The sequence below is a fragment of the Ipomoea nil genome, unplaced genomic scaffold, assembly GCF_001879475.1.
Source record: "Ipomoea nil cultivar Tokyo-kokei standard unplaced genomic scaffold, Asagao_1.1 scaffold3321, whole genome shotgun sequence".
NCBI classification, from domain to species: Eukaryota; Viridiplantae; Streptophyta; class Magnoliopsida; order Solanales; family Convolvulaceae; genus Ipomoea; species Ipomoea nil.
The window spans coordinates 3124090-3144249 of record NW_017619749.1 but is presented as its reverse complement, the minus strand read 5'-3'; the positions used below and the strand labels follow the sequence as shown (position 1 = coordinate 3144249).

General features: G+C 32.9%; 2 protein-coding genes and 1 long non-coding RNA gene across 3 annotated transcripts; all 3 read right to left on the bottom strand.

Annotated features, from left to right (window-relative positions):
• Positions 1 to 789: 789 nt before the first annotated feature.
• Positions 790 to 3464, bottom strand: LOC109170534 (chaperone protein DnaJ-like). The gene is made up of 5 exons (XM_019319703.1): positions 3080 to 3464; positions 2899 to 2976; positions 2718 to 2793; positions 1130 to 1203; positions 790 to 1048 (listed from the first exon to the last, which is right to left on the bottom strand). Exons 1-5 carry the CDS (start codon positions 3242 to 3244, stop codon positions 977 to 979), a joined length of 465 nt encoding a protein of 154 aa, XP_019175248.1. The 5' UTR covers positions 3245 to 3464; the 3' UTR covers positions 790 to 976.
• A 2227-nt stretch (positions 3465 to 5691) lies between these two features.
• LOC109170535 lies at positions 5692 to 5961 on the bottom strand. The gene is made up of 2 exons (XR_002052451.1): positions 5857 to 5961; positions 5692 to 5722 (listed from the first exon to the last, which is right to left on the bottom strand). It is a non-coding gene; the product is annotated as an uncharacterized LOC109170535 (long non-coding RNA).
• Positions 5962 to 11920: 5959 nt separating this feature from the next.
• On the bottom strand, positions 11921 to 15851 carry LOC109169805 (protein FAR1-RELATED SEQUENCE 5-like). Its single transcript, XM_019318696.1, has 5 exons — positions 15788 to 15851; positions 15644 to 15706; positions 15325 to 15420; positions 13721 to 14792; positions 11921 to 13031 (listed from the first exon to the last, which is right to left on the bottom strand). Exons 1-5 carry the CDS (start codon positions 15849 to 15851, stop codon positions 11921 to 11923), a joined length of 2406 nt encoding a protein of 801 aa, XP_019174241.1.
• Between the last annotated feature and the right edge of the window lie 4309 nt (positions 15852 to 20160).

Sequence of the window (20160 nt, the reverse complement as noted above, 5' to 3'; positions counted from 1 at the left end):
TCTCGTACAAATTCAAAATAATTTTTTTTTTTTTTGGTTTAGTGTAAGAAAAAATTAATATTGTTAACTTTTTACTGGGTACAAATTTAAGCATTCGTCATTTTGTTTGGGATGGATTAACACCTTCAAATTCTCCATATATATATAAGACAAATTATATGTATTTTTAAAATTTAATCTTTTAACAATTTCATGTTAAATTTGAATTTGTTTTATAAATTTATATTCAAACTATAATAATAATAATTCGATTGAATGTTTTAATTTTCATATATGCTTATTTTTAGTATACTAAAAATTTATTTTTAATACTCTGTATATTACATGTTCATTTTTAATATATTACTTAAAAATAAATATTCAATATTCAATATATTAAAAATTAAATTACAATATAAATCATAATCTGCAGTATTATTTTTTATTTTAAAGCAACCATGGTCCACAATATAACTTGCCCCATTGGCCATTGCCCGCCGTTGTTTTTGACATAATATACAGCCAAAGTTTCCTTCTTGCACATCATTTTCAAGAAGAGGAAAGAGGCTATATTGGAGAAAATCAATGAAGATAATAATAGGCTATTTACTTCATAACAATTGCCCAGCCAAACAGGTTAGACACATATGTGAGATCATATAATTCGCAGCTCCACCGGTCACAAAGGTGAAATTTGTTACAAGAAACCAAAGATGACAGTGTGGGTGTGCATCCTAGGATGGGCAATTCCACCTTGTTGGAAAACAATTTGTTTACGCACCTTTTGTGAGTTTGTCACAAGAGATCATATGAGCAATAAGAAGATCAATGGCATTGCATATGTCAAATTTGTTTTTGTACAAGAGCAAATGGTAGATACATAAGCCTCTATAGTAAAGATCTACTACCAAGGTACAAATTCATCCGTGTACTTGCAAAGTTGCAATTCACTGAAATATGATGCTGTAACAAAATGGTAAATGAGTTCATCTTTGTTTCACAATACCGAGTGCTTCATCCCAAGACCATTGCACGTCAAAATAAGACCCTTGTAACGGTTAAGATAATCCTTCGGTCACAGTTGGAAGATTGTATCAGTGATCGAGCAAGAGAAAACAAACTAGACATAAACAAAGGGGGTATAACTTACCACTATATTGTAGTCATAGGCATGAAGTGTCCCTTTCCTATCATATTCTTGACGTTTCACTGGATCAATCAAAACTGTTACAGAGTCGAATTAAATATCAGAAACCATATGATTTGGCAATTAGTAGGCACTGCTATGAGTTATTGAAATTGCAATCTGATGAATACAGAGGGTGGTGAAACTTGACTTAAAAAGTACTCCATAAAACGCATGTATAAGCTTAAGTTGAATTAAACTACCAGGAAGACATTCTTCACCTCATTATGTATGGCATAAGCAGATTTGAGAGTCAGGTATAACAGCCATATAGTTACTAGGCATTTAGATTAACAGTATCATCTACTTGAAAGTACTTATGTATGCAAGCATTGAACACTGTAGCAAATTCGGCATGTTTGTCGTGTTGGCTACACGAGTGTTTTTCTCTCTAGTCCAGAACAGCAGTAAACCATCTTACTTTTAACTTTTAAGTCCCTATTCTTCCCTTTCCTTTGGTCATCATTTTTCTATATTCTTCCCATTTGATATATCTTAATTTATTTATATACATAAAGTAATAGAATGTGTCCATAAAATGATTAAACTTATTTATAGCAAGTATCACCTAGCTTGACTATTTAGACATCAAGAACTCCCTAGAACTTTTTGTAAAGTGAGCTCTCACTAAAAAATCAAGAAAGCCAAGTAAACTGAAGATCCCAAAAGTTTTCTTGTCAGAAGCTTACATGCGTCATGTGTGCAAACATCTAGCCACAACTTTCCATCCAAACTTCAAATGATCAACTTCTATAATTTGGTTATAAGGCAATTCCAACGGGTTTTTTTAAAAATAAAATAAAAATAAAAAAGGGCATCCCTTTCACACAACTTTCTGAAAATTTTCTTCAATTTTGAACTTTTGATATGTTGGTCAATGACAAAAACATTTGCATTCTTACACTTCCGAATTTAACTATTTAAGGGCTGCCACTCTTCTCAAGAATTGCTGAGATTAAGCACTGGTATTCATATTAATCCAAAATATCACATATCCACAAGCAACTAAAAACTTGCTTGAAAAAATTATGTGAATTCTCCAAATTGAACAGTAAATCAGTATGGTTGGCACTTGGCAAACATCCAATGCATTAACCATTCTGTTATAACAGGAATTCCATATCTAAATTAATTCATCATCATAACCTGGACTTCTCAGGATGGCTTTTACCTAAAACTGGTGCTACACTAATCCCTAACATATAAGTTTGTTAAGCAGTTAAGTGCATTGAAAGGATTATATTCCAGAGTCTGTCTCGTTCCACATTGTTGCTATCCATAACATTTACATCTCACAAAAAACAAAAAAAAAAAACAAAAAAAAAAAAAAAAAAAAAAAAAGGAATAGGAATAGACATGTAATTCTTCTGCTCCTATGTTCAATGAATAAATTATCCAGCAAAATGTCATCTCTACAGTTTTAGAAGGGGAATAAGGTTCCAACAACAATAGTGAATAATGCATTACGTCAAGCTGATAATGGATAGACGTTTTCCAGTCATAATAAACCAAGAGGTATAGTAGTCAGCAAGTAGAAAAGGAGGATAATAACCTTGATAAGCTTCGTTTATCTCTTGAAATTTCGAGGTGGCACTGCCATGATCCTTTTGCTTGTCTGGGTGCCATTTCTGTACAACAAACAAAAAAAAAGTTAAATTCAAAAAGCTAGAGAATAGCTAAATAAGCTCAGTCAAACCTGCAAAAAAAAGGAAGAGTGAAGGAAATATACAAACCAAAGCGAGACGGATATAGTTTGATCGAATGGCCTCCTCCGTAGCATCGTAGTCCACTTCCAGTATCCTATAATGATCCTATGCAACAACATTCACCATATTGAAACACACACATTTCAAACCGCATAACAACAAATATGGAGAAAACAATAACAATCACATAAAGGGAGAAAAAAAATACCTTAGGCGCAGAAATAAGAGATAAGAAATCGAAGTTAAAGTGAGGAGATTCTTCTTCTTCCTCCCCGTCTCGCCGCCGTTGTCGTTCCTGGTGCCGACCACTGCAGTTGTATTCTTCTACGGTTTGGACCTGCCGGAAATCGCCTTCCCAGTCATCCCACATCATCTCTTTCAACCAAAATTCAAAGGAAAAGGAATGAATACTTGCGTATCTACGCCGTCGGCGGCGGCGAAGCAGATGGAATAAGGATGAATTGATTTATCCGATTAAAAAGGCATCAGTGGAATCAACACGACTTCTAATTTGTAAAGGAAGTGAACAGAAAACAAAATCCGCTAGGAAGACGGAAAGATAAATTGTTGAAGTTAATAAATTGCGGAAAATAGGTGTAGTCTGAAGAATAATTTGTATTATTGTGTACAGAATAGTTCGAATTGTTTAAGAATTGAGATTGAGGTGTCACCACGTAGCTCTTGTTTGGGTCAAGACAGTTGCGTTTATCTGTTCCGATTTCCGAAAAGTAAAATGTGATCAAATCAATGGGAGGAAATTTTCTAGGCTTATGGGCCAAGGGAGCCCTGCATAGGCCCATTCTGTCCATCAGATCCTAAACAAGTTTTGAGCCCATTGTTGTCTCCTTCCTCTATTCCAATCGTTATGCCATGGAACCCTGTTCACCATTCATGGTGAACACGGTTCTAACAGTGTTAGTACACCGTTATCTTTCTTCTTCTTTTTTTTCTTAATTAATTGCGTGACTTTTTTTTCTTTATTTTCACATTTCGCGGTTTCACTTTAATTTGAGGTGAGCAATGATTTCGGACATTCATAAATTATGAATTCATGCACATTCACTTTGGAACCATGTCTACACATTCCTGTCCGAAATCACGGACATTCATAAATTATGAATCCATGCCTGCACATTCACTTTGGAACCATGCCTACACATTCACTTTGGAACCATGAGGTTATGAATTTTTTGTTATAAGATTATGAACTTTCAGTTATGAGATTATGAATTTTCTGTTATGAGATTATTAATCTACATTACATTCATAATCTCATAACATAAAATTCATAATTTAATAAATATTTTACTTTTTATGCGATTATGAATTTTCTGTTATGAGATTATGAATTTTCATTACATTCATAATCTCATAACAGAAAATTCATAATTTGATCAAACACGCGCCGTTAACTCCACATTCGCGATTTTTTTTTTTTTTTGCCTAAAAACGACGTCATTTGGACTTGTGTTCACCATTCACGGTGAACACGTTTCCAGGGCATAATTTGTGCCTCTATTCTCTTTCCTCCAACTGTGCAAAAAAAAAAAAAAAAAAAAAAAAAACATTGTGACAGTTAGTGTATCATGTGTTAATCACTTAGAAACATAATGTATCATTGGTATCGTATTATAATCACTAGTTTTTTACGCGCATTGCGCGATTGGGATAATGCCCAATGTTTTTTTTTTTTTTAATAAGTACTTTAAGGTATATCAAGACAAGATTATATTGAAATTGTTCATGCATAGATAATTGAATGTTAAATTTGTGTATTTAAATAGGTAATTCTAAGTTTACAAATGCAAGATAATATAGTCAATATTGAATTATTGATTATAATTGTCAATAAAATAATTGTATAGATATGGTTGAAATCAAATACGGGACATAAGGGAGAGCAAATAAAAATTAGGATATAAAATATTAAATATATACTAATATTGAAGAGCTAACTGCTGATTGTTAAACAATGACACTTCAATTTGTTGTGTAATTTGAATACTCTTTTTTGTCAATAAATCGCCCAAATAGTTAATATGATTGGCTTAATTATATTTTTTTAATTTTTTCAAATATCTTTTTATCAACCGTTAATATAATTCGCTAATCAAATCCGCTAATATAGACCTTGTTTGGTTAATAGCGAATCCACCATTATTTGGCAAATTATTGGCTGGACCATGGTCCAGCCAAGTTGGCTGGACCATGGCCCAAAACGGCGCCGTCTCTTCATTTAAGGAGAGACGGCGCCGTTAGACATCATTTTAAAAAATAATTCTAACGAACGTTGGGGTGTTCTTCGCGTATCTCCGACAGCTTCTTCGACAGTTTCTTCGCCATTTCTTCGCGCATATCAACCGTCTCCGACGCCACCTCCAGCGCGCCCTACTACAAACGAACGCCACAAGAGATTTCTTGTACACCATTTCCGACGCCATCTCCATCTACTGATTAGGTACATTTTCAACTACCTAGGTTTTAAAATTGAGTTTTGAGTAGTTGCTTTTGTGATTTTTGAGTAGTTGTTTTTTACTGCCTAGGGTTCTTACTGGCTTTGGAGTAGTTGTTTAGGATTTCTTTTCCAGGTTTCAATTGTTTAAAGTAGACACTATATTCATTACAATAAAATTTCATATTGTTCTGCACAATGTAAACAATGGTCCTAAAGCATTGATGGAAATAGTAAAATTGATGTATCAAATCCAGCATATTTGAAAAGGTTTGGAGAGTTAAGGCTTCACAGTGAATCTTTACTGTCTGAATCCCTGAACACCTTACTGCCCTTTGAATCTTGGATTTTTCTGTGCCCAGCGGGCTTGTTTTCTACCTCAGAACGTAGCTTTTCCAACTGTTTGGGAATGATAAGAAGATTTTCATAGCTTCTGTTAGTCAGATTTATGGTGAGTGAGGGTTAAAGAGATGTCAAGAAGAAAAGGGCAACCCAGCTAACAATAATAATGCAGTAGGACATTATATATATACCTGCATAAGCAGAGACTGGTTTTCATTCTTCAGGTAATCAAACTGCACATTTAGGTTGTCAAATTTGGCTTTAAGCTCTCTGTAATCTTGCTCTATCTGCTTTGCCTTCCATTTCCCTTCCAATATGGTCTTCCAGTGGGTGGAGAAATGACTAGTGATGTTATGGCACTCTTGCTTTAGTTGTTGGATTTGTGGGCATTTTCTTATATATGTAGTCACCCATGCAAGAAGCTAAGTATCAACAACCCACTTCTAATAACTAAAGTTTTGCACCATGTCACGGCGCTAGCTCAATTGGTTCGACCCGTCACCTTAAAGTCTTGGTACAAAGGTTCAAGGGGATTGTTGGGAGACCTTGACCAATCAAAAGTGAAGGCAGAGCCTACATGCAAAGGGTGAGAACCTGGGGACTGACGGATAGGAACTCTAAGAGATTAGGATTATTCTGATCTAAGTTGAGAAAGATTTGCACACTAAACTCAAAAATCACACTTATTCTTACTCTAAATCTTAATGGATGAGTGAATTACAAGATGCATTTGGATGTTAGGCTCCCAGGCAGTTGTGTAGGTGGCAGCAAATTAAAGTGAAGTGTTATGTGGACCCAGTAGCCATTAATATCGTGTAGGAATGGTATTTTCCACCCTTTCATATTTGGACATCTCACATATCTGAATCTCTGGTATGGTATGCTATTTTCTACCCTTTCATATTTGGATAGGAGACAGTACTAGGAAATGGCCATAGATAAAAGGTTCAGGAAATTATTATTGTGTATGGATCTTTTGTGGAAGTGGGTGTTAGATCTGGCTACATTGTTGCAGAGCTTTTTGAGGATCAGAGAGACTATCATTTTTATGGTTTCTTCTGCTTCCTGTCTTTTGTATTTAGACTTCAGTGGCTAATGATTTACTGTCTTGTCCTCTAGATGCTATTCTCCCTCTCCACACATTTCTGTACCCCTATGAATCAAACCAATGCTTGAATAAGTTCTATGAGCCATGAGGTATATAATCAAATATCAAATATGTGTGTGTACTTTATGGGTTGTGATGTCTGTGGGACTTTTGAATGAGTATGGGATTTGTACAGTACATGAATTCCATTCCCAACTTCTATTTGGCTTTGAGTGCAGTGTCACCTTTCCTTATATGCATTAGGTACATTATTTTAACACATAGGGTACATTATTTTAATTTATTATTTTTGTGTACATTCAGATTTGAAAGTTGTTTTTTTTTTTTTATTAAGGTACATTATATATGTTCATTAGATACATTATTTTAAACCACAGGGTACCCACTTTTATGCATGATTTATTTTGTACATTTTGTAGTGCATGGAGTTTATTCTTTTAGTGAATATCTTATTTCTTTGTAGAGCATGACTATTTTAATTCATGATTTTATGAGCACTTTTAGTGAATAGAGCATCGCTGAATTTATTCCTTTAACTAACATTTTACTTGCAGCAACTATGTCTAGCCAAGAAGTAGATTTATCATTAAAAGAGGTTACCAAAACCTACCGGAAAAGGAAAAGATCTACAAGTAATGAAGAAGACGGAAATAAAGAAAAGGCCACTAATAGGACTATAAAGAAAGAAAATGCTCCAAAGAAAATTCAGCTCAAGACTAGGATGTCACCAATGGAGTTTAACAAAATGGTGGCAAATCTTAGTGATGAACAAAAAAATGCGGTTAAAGAGATTGGATTTGGATCATTACTAGAGCTTAGATTGTCCAGCATGGACAATACACTAAATACATATTTGGTAGAAAACTATGATGTTTGTAGTTGTTCCCTAATGTTGGAGAGTGCAAAGATGGAGCTCACAGAGGATGATGTGGAGAGCACATTAGGTCTCCCGAAGGGTGAGGTTGAAGTTGTTGAAGGGAACAACTCAAATGCAACTGAAGAATACAAAACCTTGTTGGAGGAATGGAGAACACGCTGGGAATTAGACAATTGTTCTCCATTGGTGAAAAGACTTGGCCATGGTATAGTTGAGAAGAAAGACCACGGGGACATGTTCAAAAGGGATTTTGTGGTGTTTGTTGTTTCTAGTATGTTCAAGGGCCACGCTAATTGGACAACAAACTTCAAAATTTTGTACTCATTGATAGACGTGAAAAACATCAAGAATTTGAATTGGTGTAGGTACATTTTTAATAGTCTTACTACAACAGTGGAGAAATGGAAGAAATCAAAAAGTACATTCTTCACTGGACCATTGGTCTTCTTGATGGTAATACCTTTAATTCAATTTATGTTGCTTATTCTATTAATGCATTTTTTGCTTTCATACTAACTTATTTTATTTTATTTTATTTAGGTTTCATACCTTGATAGGATGCAATTTAAAGGGCAGCAAATCCCAAGGAAATACCCTGCGATATCAGTTTGGACAATGGATATGGTCCAAAAAAGATTAGCAGATGAAAAGAATTCTGGTGGGTATGGCAGGGGAAAAGTCTTGGATAGAGTTAGGAAATCGGTTGCTGAGATTGAAAACAACATTGTTGGGGATGGGGTGGAGGCACAGGCAGTTGGTGATAAAGCTAAAATGAGTGATGTAGAGAAGATATCTATGGGAATGAAGAAACTAACTGCAGCCATAGTTGAATTTGGGGAAGTAATGGCTGAAGTTGGGAGCAAAAACACCGGACAAGAAATTATAAAGAAGACTTTTAGCAAGATGTCTGATATGCTGAACATTGCTTCAACTTCCCAGCCTGACAAGACTTCGACATTATTGGACGATGATCCAATCTTCAGCAGCGAGAGCTTTCTTGCAGCAGTTGCATCATTGGAAAAGGCAGCAATGGAAGCATTGGAAAAGGCCACCACAATCACCGAAGAACCTGTTGATCCTGAAACATTTTCACCACCACGCTTCAATTTGTTAACACCTACCCCCCGGATATTCAAAAACCAAACGAAACAACTACTACACTCCCTGGTGAGGAAAGAAGCACAGAAAAGGAACAAACATTGTTTGACATGTAAGTTAAACTCTAAAAGTTGTGTTTCTGATTAAGATACATTATTTCTGGTCACTATGTACATTATTTTAATGAGTAGGGTACATTATTTTTATGTGGCAGTGCACTTGAGGAATCAGAGAGGGAGAATGTCCAACATGGGGAGAGAGAGAAAAGAAAATTGAAAAATGTTCCATTGCGATTGAGGTCTCCATATTGGACGAAAAACAATGAAAAGCTCTCCTTTGTCTCTGCGAAAGAGAAGATGCTGTCTGATTTTGCATTCATGGAACCGTCTATTCAACATCCAATAGAGTAGGTTTTCACTTTAATTATGTTTAATACTAATGTTTGTCTTTAATATGTGTTAAAAAGTTATTTTTCTTGCAGTGAAACACTGTTTAGGTATAAAAGGTACCACATTGCAAGGGACCAGTTCTTGACTCTACGGGACGGTGAAGTAGAGAAGACCATTATAGATGTTTGGAGCTTAAGAATGAATTCTGAAAATATCACTCGTGGAATGGGTGAACCAAAATGCATCTACTTCACCACCAATCCTTTTGTAAGTGCTTGAACTTTCTCTTATATTAAAAAAGTAAATTGATAATGCAAGTTCTTATTGATTATTAGTTTTTCTGCACAAAGTACATTATTCTTGTTCACAGGGTACATTATTTCTGTTCACAGAGTACATTATTTGTGTACATAAAGCTTTGGTGTATATAATACAGAATTTGATGGTGTAATATGTTTACTTAGTAATATAATTTTGTGTTCAGATGGAAATTGATGATGCTACTGAACGGAAAATAGAATTCTCTGCAGAGGAAAAACAAAGACGGTTCAATGGATCTTTGGATTATGAGATTAAATTGGCCTCTAACATTGACATCTCTGATGCTGAACTGGTAATTTATCATGCATAATATTATAAATTAATAAATTATGTGAAATTCATTTTATATACACTCATTGGATATACTTTTAAAATCATATGTATTTAGGTTTTCTTCCCTGTTATACGCTATCATCACTATTTCATCATGTGCTTGAACTTCAAGAAAAGGGTTGTCCAAGTAGTTGACAATAGAACACTGGGCAAGAATACCAACTTTCTACAAAGATATGATAATTGTGATCAAAACCTAGTAAGTTGCAAAATCTAAGATTGTTATGAGTTTAAATTGAATACTGTTAGGTACTTGATATATTATAATGAACATTAACTAATGTGCAGGTTAATGCATTCAAAGAGTATTGCAAATTTAAAAGGATCACAACTTTGTTAAACAAAATGACAAAGCATGATGATGAAGATGATGTGTTTAACCATGAATTGGTGAAGATGTCTTGGAAAAATGCCACTAATGTTACTGATTGTGGAGTTTATTGCATGCGTCATATGCAGACCTTTAAGGGTAATGGACCGAATTGGGAATCTGGATTTAACAGAACACCTGCAAATGTAAGTACTGTGATTTAAAGTACATGTTTTTCATTTTTATAAATACCTAATTGGACTTATATAACTGCCATTTTGGTTGAATATACATGCAGGCAATATTCTTGACATCTTTGAGGGCAAAATATGCTGCCGACATATTATTTTTACCAATGAATGAGCACAAACAATCCATACTACAAGCAGCCCGTAATCTTTATAAGTAGACAATGATCATTGTAATTGATGGTTCTAAAATGTTAGATGAATATTGTTGATTTTTGTGTTAGATGAAATTTTTGGTTGAACAATTCAGAGATGGTGCTGAATTGGGTGCTAGCTAGTGATATCAAGATATGCTGAAATTGTTTATGTGTTAATTGCTTTTCAGTTAGTTGTTTTTCAATTAATTGCTTTTCATTGTGGAGTTAATTGCTCAATTAGCAGAAGCTATTGTGGAGTTACTCATATGGTGCATTATTCTAACTCACATAGTACATTACCAAAATTCAAGTGACTACAATTGCAATGATACATTTTGTTAACACATAGGGTACATTATTTTAGATCACAAGGTACATTATTTTAACCCACTGAAAACATTTTATTAATGCATAAAATCAAAAATATGTTTTTAGAAACTATAAAAAAGTAACATAAAATTAAAAGTCAAATTTAAAAATTATTAAAATATGTTTTGAAAATATAAAATAATAGTTCGTTTTACCAACGAACCCCTCCCCTAATCTCCCATGGTGGCGTGGACGGGGTTGGGGTTGAGGAGTATACCACCCGTCATCTCTAAGACTCTAAGTGGTGATCAATTCATGAACATGTGACCTTAACTAAGATACATTTTGATAACTCATAGGGTACATTATTTTAGAGCACAAGGTACATTATTCTAACCCATAGAGTACATTACTCAAAATAAAGACTGCAAGGATACATTTTGTTAACAAATAGGGTACATTATTTTAGAGCACAAGGTACATTATTTTAACCCACTGAATGCATTACCAAATAAGAAAACATTTTATTAATCCATAAAATCAAAAATATGTTTTTAGAAACTATAAAAAGTAACATAAAATTAAAAGTCAAATTTAAAAATTATTAAAATATGTTTTGAAAATATAAAATAATAGTTCGTTTTACCAATGAACCCCTCCCCTAATTTCTCATGGTGGCGTGGACGGGGTTGGGGTTGAGGAGTATACCACCCGTCATCTCTAAGACTCTAAGTGGTGATCAATCCATGAACATGTGACCTTAACTAAGATACATTTTGATAACTCATAGGGTACATTATTTTAGAGCACAAGGTACATTATTCTAACCCATAGAGTACATTACTCAAAATCAAGACTGCAAGGATACATTTTGTTAACAAATAGGGTACATTATTTTAGAGCACAAGGTACATTATTTTAACCCACTGAATACATTACCAAATAAGAAAACATTTTATTAATGCATAAAACACAAATGTTCATAATCTGTCAAGTGCAAATACTTCCTTTAAAAACTCACAGAATATAAAACCAATTCATAATCTGTAAATAACTCACACAATATAAAACCAATTCATAATCTGTGAAGTGCATATATAAGTAAACAAAATTTCAATACAACTCCTAACTATCATTTGAATTGTTTTGAGACTTAGACCTAACACAAATCAATTCTGAACTAGTAGTGTCATTAGGATGAACAAGATACCCATTGCCAACAATATTAGACACAACTTCTTGCATAGAAGATTGGACGGCAGCCTTTGTGTTATATTCAACTCTTTTTGCATAATTTTTTCGGCCACTTGCTTGATTATACTTTTTTTGTACTGTACTAACTGGCCTTCGATTACGGTCGCCTTTCACACCACTTCGTTCTGGATTTTGTATACCACTACTTCGCATAGATCTTTCCAAATCATCAAAGCAAATAGGACCAACCTCACCTTCAATCCTTCTTCTTCCATCTTCAATAAGGTTTTCACATACTTGTCGAGCTTTGCAATTGTCTTGACTTGATAGAACTAACCTTTGCCATTTTCTACCCATATCTATAACCCAAATTGGAGAAGCAACTGTCAAAATACTAGAAGAAGATGCAATGTCCATAATCCTGTGTTCAACAACCTTTTTTGTCCACCTTCTACAAATATATTTCTCAGGAATTTTTTCAACACAATGAATGTTCAAAATACGCAAACAATGTGAACAAAGAATACCCATCTCGGAGAAAAACTTGCAAGTACAACATATGTTCATATCCTTAATATTGAAACAAACCTCATGCCGAATAATGTCAATATCCGGCCGCCATATGTGATATTTAAGCTCATCAACATTGCTCGCTACACTCTCTTGATGACAAGCAGCACCTTTCAAAAATTGTTGCTCAAACAAGTAGTAAGCCTCAATAGTGTATACATTCCTAGCATGTAAAAGAAGTTTTACATGATCCAATGCCATTGTAGGCAACCCTTGAGAACACCGCACATCTTCCCCATTCTCTTTGCTCCTCCACTCAGAAACCACATTAACAAAAGAGTTGTAAAAATCAGACAACCCAGATGTTTTAGATAACCTTCTTGAAATTGAATGATTTGTAGTCTCACTCCGTTGGGAAGATAAGATACCTCCAGAGAAGTAATCTTTATTAAAAGCAGGGCACCACTTCTCCCTAATATCATACAATTTGTTTAACCAAACATTTTTATGGCAATTATAGTCCGTCACCAACCTGAAAATAACAAAACTGAGTGTGACTGCAAAGATACATTTTCCGCATTAATAAGGTACATTATTATAGCCCATAAAGTACATTTTCTAAACACTATAATTTCCAACTTAACATGAAAGGTAAAAATATATGACACTTCATTTTATTAGTACAAATTACTACATGCTACAAAGGAATCACACATAGAGAACAAGGAAAAGATCTAAGTTTTAAATGCAACTAGAAAAATAAGGAATTTTTTTTTATCAAATTGCTACTGCTGCAAAGATACATTTACAGCATTCATAAGGTACATTATTATAACCCATAAAGTACATTTTCTAAACACTACAATTTCCAACTTAACATGAAAGGTAAAACTGTGTGACACTTCATTTTATTAGTACAAATTACTACATGCTACAAAGGAATCACACATAGAGAACAAGGAAAAGATCTAAGTTTTAAATGCAACTAGAAAAATAAGGAATTTTTTTTTTATCAAATTACTGCTGCAAAGATACATTTTCAAAATTCATAAGGTACATTATTATAACCCATAAAGTACATTTTCTAAACACTACAATTTCCAACTTAACATGAAAGGTAAAACATCACGTGTTTGATTTTATAAGCACAAAGTAATCTATGTCACAATGCAAGAATGACAAATCAAATATATAAAATGATAAATTTAATAGCATATGTACCTATTCCAATAAAATTCAAACTCAGCTTCTGTGTCTGTGTACTTCAACAGAAAATTAAATAACTCCATAAAGCCGTTTTGACTCCTTAGACATTTAATATGTTTCTTTGAATTCTCTCCAATATGCCAAATACAAAGTCTGTGCCTTGCACTTGGGAAAACCAGAGAAATTGCAGCAGACATAGCAGCACATTGATCGGTCATGATTGTTTGTGGACACTTACCACCCATAGCTCGCAAAAATGTTTTAAACAACCAAACAAATGAGTCAGTCCTCTCGTTCAATAAAAACCCACACCCAAACATTATATTCATACAGTGGTGATTCATTCCAACAAAGGGACCACAAATCATATCATACTTATTAGTACGATACGTTGTGTCATGCACTACTAAATCACCAAACAACACAAAATCCTCCTTCATTCTTGTATCCCTCCAAAAAAAATTACACAGTCTTGCATCCTCATCTAATTCAAAATCAAAGAAAAAGTTGGGTTCATTCGACTGCCTTTGTCTAAATATTTCAATTAGTGAATTTGAATCGGTCCCATCTAATCTCTTTATCGAATCTGTATGCAGGCTATTATAAGCATCCCTTGGTGTAAATCCAACCAAAGGTGAACCTCCAGACTGGTGTTTCAAAAATCGAATGCCATCCGACAATGCAACCCCACTCCTTTTCAAGTTTTTTAAATAATCCAATTGGGTATCAACAACACTTCTGTGTGACCGAAGAAGATAGCTGTTAGAAGGTGGACACAACTCATGGTTATGATCCTTTACATGTTTTGTCACAATCAACTGTCCATTAGACGCCAAATCAAACTGACAAAACGCATTACACCCTGTTCGTGTGTCTACCCTTGAATATGACCTTGAATCTTTTTTTTTGTTGTCCTTAAAACCACTCTTTGCACAGTGGAATTTCTTCATTTTAATAGTCTGACTACCGGAAACATAGTACTGCTTGCCCTTCCTAACACTGAATCCCAATCTAAAAGCATAGTCATTATATAAATTAAATGCTTCTTCAATTGAGGTAACTGTAATCCCCAACAACTCCTGAGTAACTGTAAATTTCAAAAAAATAATACAACTAACAAGTTACTAGCATAACAGATTAATATTATGTTTAGTGAATATCTGATTTCTAAGTAGAGGGGTGGTGGGGTGTGCCGAATAAATTCAGCCATGCTCTACAAAGAAATAAGATATTCACTAAAAGAAAAAACTCCAATCAATACACAACAGAATGTACAGATAAATCATGCATAAAAATAATGTACCATGTGGATTAAAATAATGTACCTACTGACCAAGTATAATGTACCTTAATCAGAAGCACAAGTTTCAAATCAGAATGCACACAACAGAATGTACTAATAAATCATGCATAACAATAATGTACCCTGTGGATTAAAATAATGTACCTACTGAACAGAAATAATGTACCTCTAACAGAAATACAATATTCACAACAGAACATGCAAATACTTTATTGTAACACCAAAACAATAATAAAAAACGAATCATTCCATCAATATAATTAAAAAACAACTAATAATAAGTAGATAATAATAAAAAAACTTTTTTAAAAAGAACCTGGAATTGAAGAACTCTCATCCATAGCATTAGAAGAACTAGCTTGAACTCCAATTGGTGAACTCTCATCTGTTGCACCACCCGAAGTGCCATCAACTGTAAATAATTTACATTAAGCATATAAATAATATATCTAATAAACACATTAAGCATGTTCAATAATGTAGTATATTTTGCACAGAAATAATGTACTCTATGAACAAAAACTATGTATCCTGTGAACAAAGATTATGTACCCTGTGAATAAAAATTATGTACCCTCACACAACCAACAAAACAAACCTAGGCACAATAGATCAAAGCATTGTGGAAGACAAACCTGGAATTGATTCAACATCAATGGGAGAAATAGGTTCCACATGAATCAAAGCATTCACATCTTCTACAATATAAAAAATACGCAATATTAATCAAAATTCAAAATAAAAACGAACCTAAATTGCATATAAAACAATATACATACTTGTAATATCATCATCTACTTGAATCGCATCAACTCTATTGTTTGAATCATTGATATTATTCATGATGACGGAGGCAATTCTAGGAAGATACAAATCGCAGTGTACGAAGCAGTTGCGGTGAATGAAGAAGATTTGCAGTCGCAATCGCGGAGGAGATAGAAACAAATGGCCGGCGAAAAGCAAACAATGGAACACTAACACCGTAAAACTGACGTTCTAATTTTTTTTTTTTTAATAATTAAACGGCGTAGTTTTGGACCATGGTTCAGCCAAGTTGGGTGGACCATGGTCCATGCAATAACAATTGCATTTTGACATTTTGACTTCAGTCAAAACGCCAAAAACCATGTTTGGTTACTCAGCGATTTGGAGCAGCGGTTTGCTCCAAACCGCTGAAATCCTAAACGCGGAGCAGCATTTGGGGTTGGAGTTTTGGGGAAGGGAAATTCTTCCCCCAAAACACCCTCCATTTTTATTTCTATTTTATAAAAAAAAAAAAAAAAAAAAAAAAAAAAAAAAAAAACTTGTTTGGTTAATAGCGAATCCATCATTTTGACGTTTTGACTTCAGTCAAAACGCCAAAAACCATGTTTGGTTACTCAGCGATTTGGAGCAGCGGTTTGCTCCAAACCGCTGAAATCCTAAACGCGGAGCAGCATTTGGGGTTGGAGTTTTGGGGAAGGGAAATTCTTCCCTAAAAACACCCTCCATTTTTATTTCTATTTTATTATAAAAAAAATAATTACACTAATCCGTACTTTAAATAAAGAAGCCTCAGGCTTCTCTTCTCTTGCCCATCCGATGTGGGATGGGCAAGAGAAACTAATTGGCGTTGAGCTCCCTTTTATAAGGGAGCTCAACGCCATTTATTTTCTAAAATTTTTGATGTGGGATTTTTATCCTACATCATTTTTGTTTTTTTTTTTCCTTATTATTATTATTATTTCAAAAATTATTATTATTATTATTATTATTATTATTATTATTATTATTATTATACTTTTTTGGTCATTTTACATGTTAACCGCTAATCTAAACAACTAATTTTACCTAACATCTTTTTACAAACCGCTGATACAATCTGCTGGTCAAACCCGCTAATATAATCCGCTATTTGCTAACCGCTAATACAATCCGCAAACGCTAATTGCTAAACAAGGTCATAATCCGCTAACGCTAACTGCTAATTGCTAATTGTCAAACAAGGACATTGCGAGGTAATTCTCACTTCAATTTGTTGTGTGATTTGAATACTCTTTTTGTCAACAAATCCCTCAAGTAGTTAATATGATTGGCTTTATTAATTATTATTTTTTAAATTTTTTCATGGTATTAATAAAATACTTGGTAAATAAATATATAGCATTATTTTGTATTTTAACTTTGATATTTAATTAAAAAATAGTGCACAACAAAGATAATAGACAATGTAGTGAATATAATCAATTGATGAATTTGAATGTAAAGAATTTTTACATTGGAAAAATATAAAGACAATATAACTAATAAAATTATTTTTCTAATTGATTTATTGATAATGAATAATTTTTTTAATAAAGACATTGTAGGGACAATATAGCAATATAATCAATTGATGAATTTGAATGTAAAGAATTTTGATATTTGAGAAAAATAAAGACAATATAACTAATGCAATTATTTCTCTTTTTTTTTTTTTTTTTTTTTTATTTTTTGAATGTTACTGGCCCTATTACATTGTAGTATCTGTTCATATACCTTCTCAACCTACTGAAACACAAAGAACCAATAACGCCTCCACTGAGACACATAATTCTAAATTAAAGAAATGCATATGTATTTTTTTTTTTTTGTTGTAGCTACTAAATTATTGTTTTTTAATTTAATAAGAGTAAAATAGAGTACTAATTATGCCAACTTTGATTTGGATGAGGTTCGAACCTAAGACCTTTCTTATTGAAATCAATGAGTAAGTTAACGGTGAACTAACAGAAGTTAACGGAAAAGATAATATTTAACGGAAAAGTTAACGGATAATCATATTCATTAAGGATAAATTAGGAAATCTTAAGGAAAAATTAAAATCTGATCAATCTGAGCCATTCATTTGATTAAAAAATTTGACCGCCATTTTTTCTACCCATTATAGGCCTAACTCTCTTGAGCTCTTATTAGTATATATATATATATATAGTAGATAGATAGATAGTAGATATTTGCTCCAATTACTCAAAAATCAAACCACTTTCAAAACTATTTTATACAAACATGTAATTAATGTAATCAGTTGACCAAATCAGTTAATATTTGATTCTTAAAACAATCCTGCTTGGTAACGGCAGCCATAAACATCTATGCTTATTGCTTTTGTTGTAATGAGGTTGAGATTTTGTTGGGATTTCCACTAATGCCAATGCCAATGCCAAATCTTTGATTTACTATAAAGTCCGTTATTAAAAGACACATGAAACATGTTTTATAACTGAGAATGTCAAATCTGATATGGAGTAATTAAAGTTGTATACTAATCATCTGGGAAGGAAGTAACAATTTCAAATTAAAGCAAGCAGCAAAAACCATATTGAAAATTAAAGATTGCAAGGATTGGAAAGCCTGTGGGGGCAAATGGACAACATTTTTTAATCTGCTTGGGTCGGTGGATTATATTGTGAAAGAGTCAATCTATAATTAGATCAATTTATCTTGCTTAAAAACAATTACCCCGTATATCGTAAATGTTGTCACGTACATACAAATTCAAACTCTTAACTGTAATTGAGTTTCAAATAACTTTTGAATTAAACCAAATCATTTTATATGTTTGAATTGTCAAAACCCACATCTACATCCAAAATGGGCCAATCTTTCTAAAACATCCCCATTTCAAAATCACCAATCATTGACGCAAAATGGACAAGGAGGATGGCTGAAGAGATGATGATGATGCACATTAGGATTATTGGGCTGTCGGATATCCAACCATTGCATGTGGAGTAGCACATAGAAATTGGGACTTTGTTTCTTTACGCGAAAACGACAGCCGAAGACTATTTTAACGTACGCTCAACCACAAGTCAGCATCAGACCATTTAATTTGAAACTACTTAATCAAATAGCTGTAATCGCCCACAGGGGGTGTGATTAAGATAAGATTATGTGCAATTTAGGTTCCTGTCATTTCAATTACTCATCCTTGGTTGACAACATTTTTGTGCAGAATAAGAAAAGATTTGGTTGGTCTATGAGCATTGGTTGCGTTGTTAGGGGCGAGAGTGGTTAAGACTCGTGAAAAGGGGTTTGAAAAAATATGTTTGATTTAATACATGAGTGTGACATTTGATACTTATGACAATTATAATTTTGAGTTTAGGTGAGGTTATTTGCATCATTTAATTATTGCAAATTATATCTTGAACCAGGATTCACAATGTATGTTCTGAATTATAATTTTCTTTGAAAAACTCTTATAATTCATATTATGTACATACTATTAATATATTATATATGTATTTTCAATAAACATATTATAATTGAATGTACATATATAATTAACTAAACATACATAATAATTGATATACGTAATCTATTAATTGTATGTATATAATTTAGACCAGATTCCAAATGCTATTGGTTGACCCATGATCCACGAGATAACGATTATATATTAAAATATTCTCATAATTTAAAAAGTATACAATATTGTTATATCATAATATTTGCATTTCAATAATAACCAATTCACCACTATTAATTATAGTTATCCACGTATTTCAAACTTATTCTATGTTTTTTACTTATCCAAACTTTCATTATTTATAAAAAGACATAATTTATCCTATTAACAGAGTATGATAAAGACTTGTATTAATTTATTTCATACTATATTTGAAGATTGAACTATATATATCTCAGGATTTAAATCTATAAATGAGTGAAGCATGCGGCATGAAACCGAATCAACCTCATCATAATTCTAATTTTGAAACATAAAAGTGGGAGAAAATGAGATGATGACTTTTTTGCTGAGGTTTAGTTGGTGGGACATATACCTGAGGTTGTTGGCTGTTGGACAAAATTTTTGAATTTAAAGCAATTTTCAAACAACAAACAAAATAAAATTATTAAACAAAACATTAATCTTGCGGCTGCACCTGCGGGTTATTGACTTATTGTGAAGATTCAAATTAAAGTTCCTCGTACAGTGATTATAAAATATTATTTATATTTTAAAAAGTATGTGGTGTCAATCGGTAAGTGTTTTTTACACGGATTATACTCTTTTTAGATAAAATGTTAGATTTGTATGGAGTATAATGAAGATAATGTTTTGACAATATGCAATAAAAATTAATTTAAAGTATTTTCCTTTTACTTTTTGGTTATTTTCGATGCA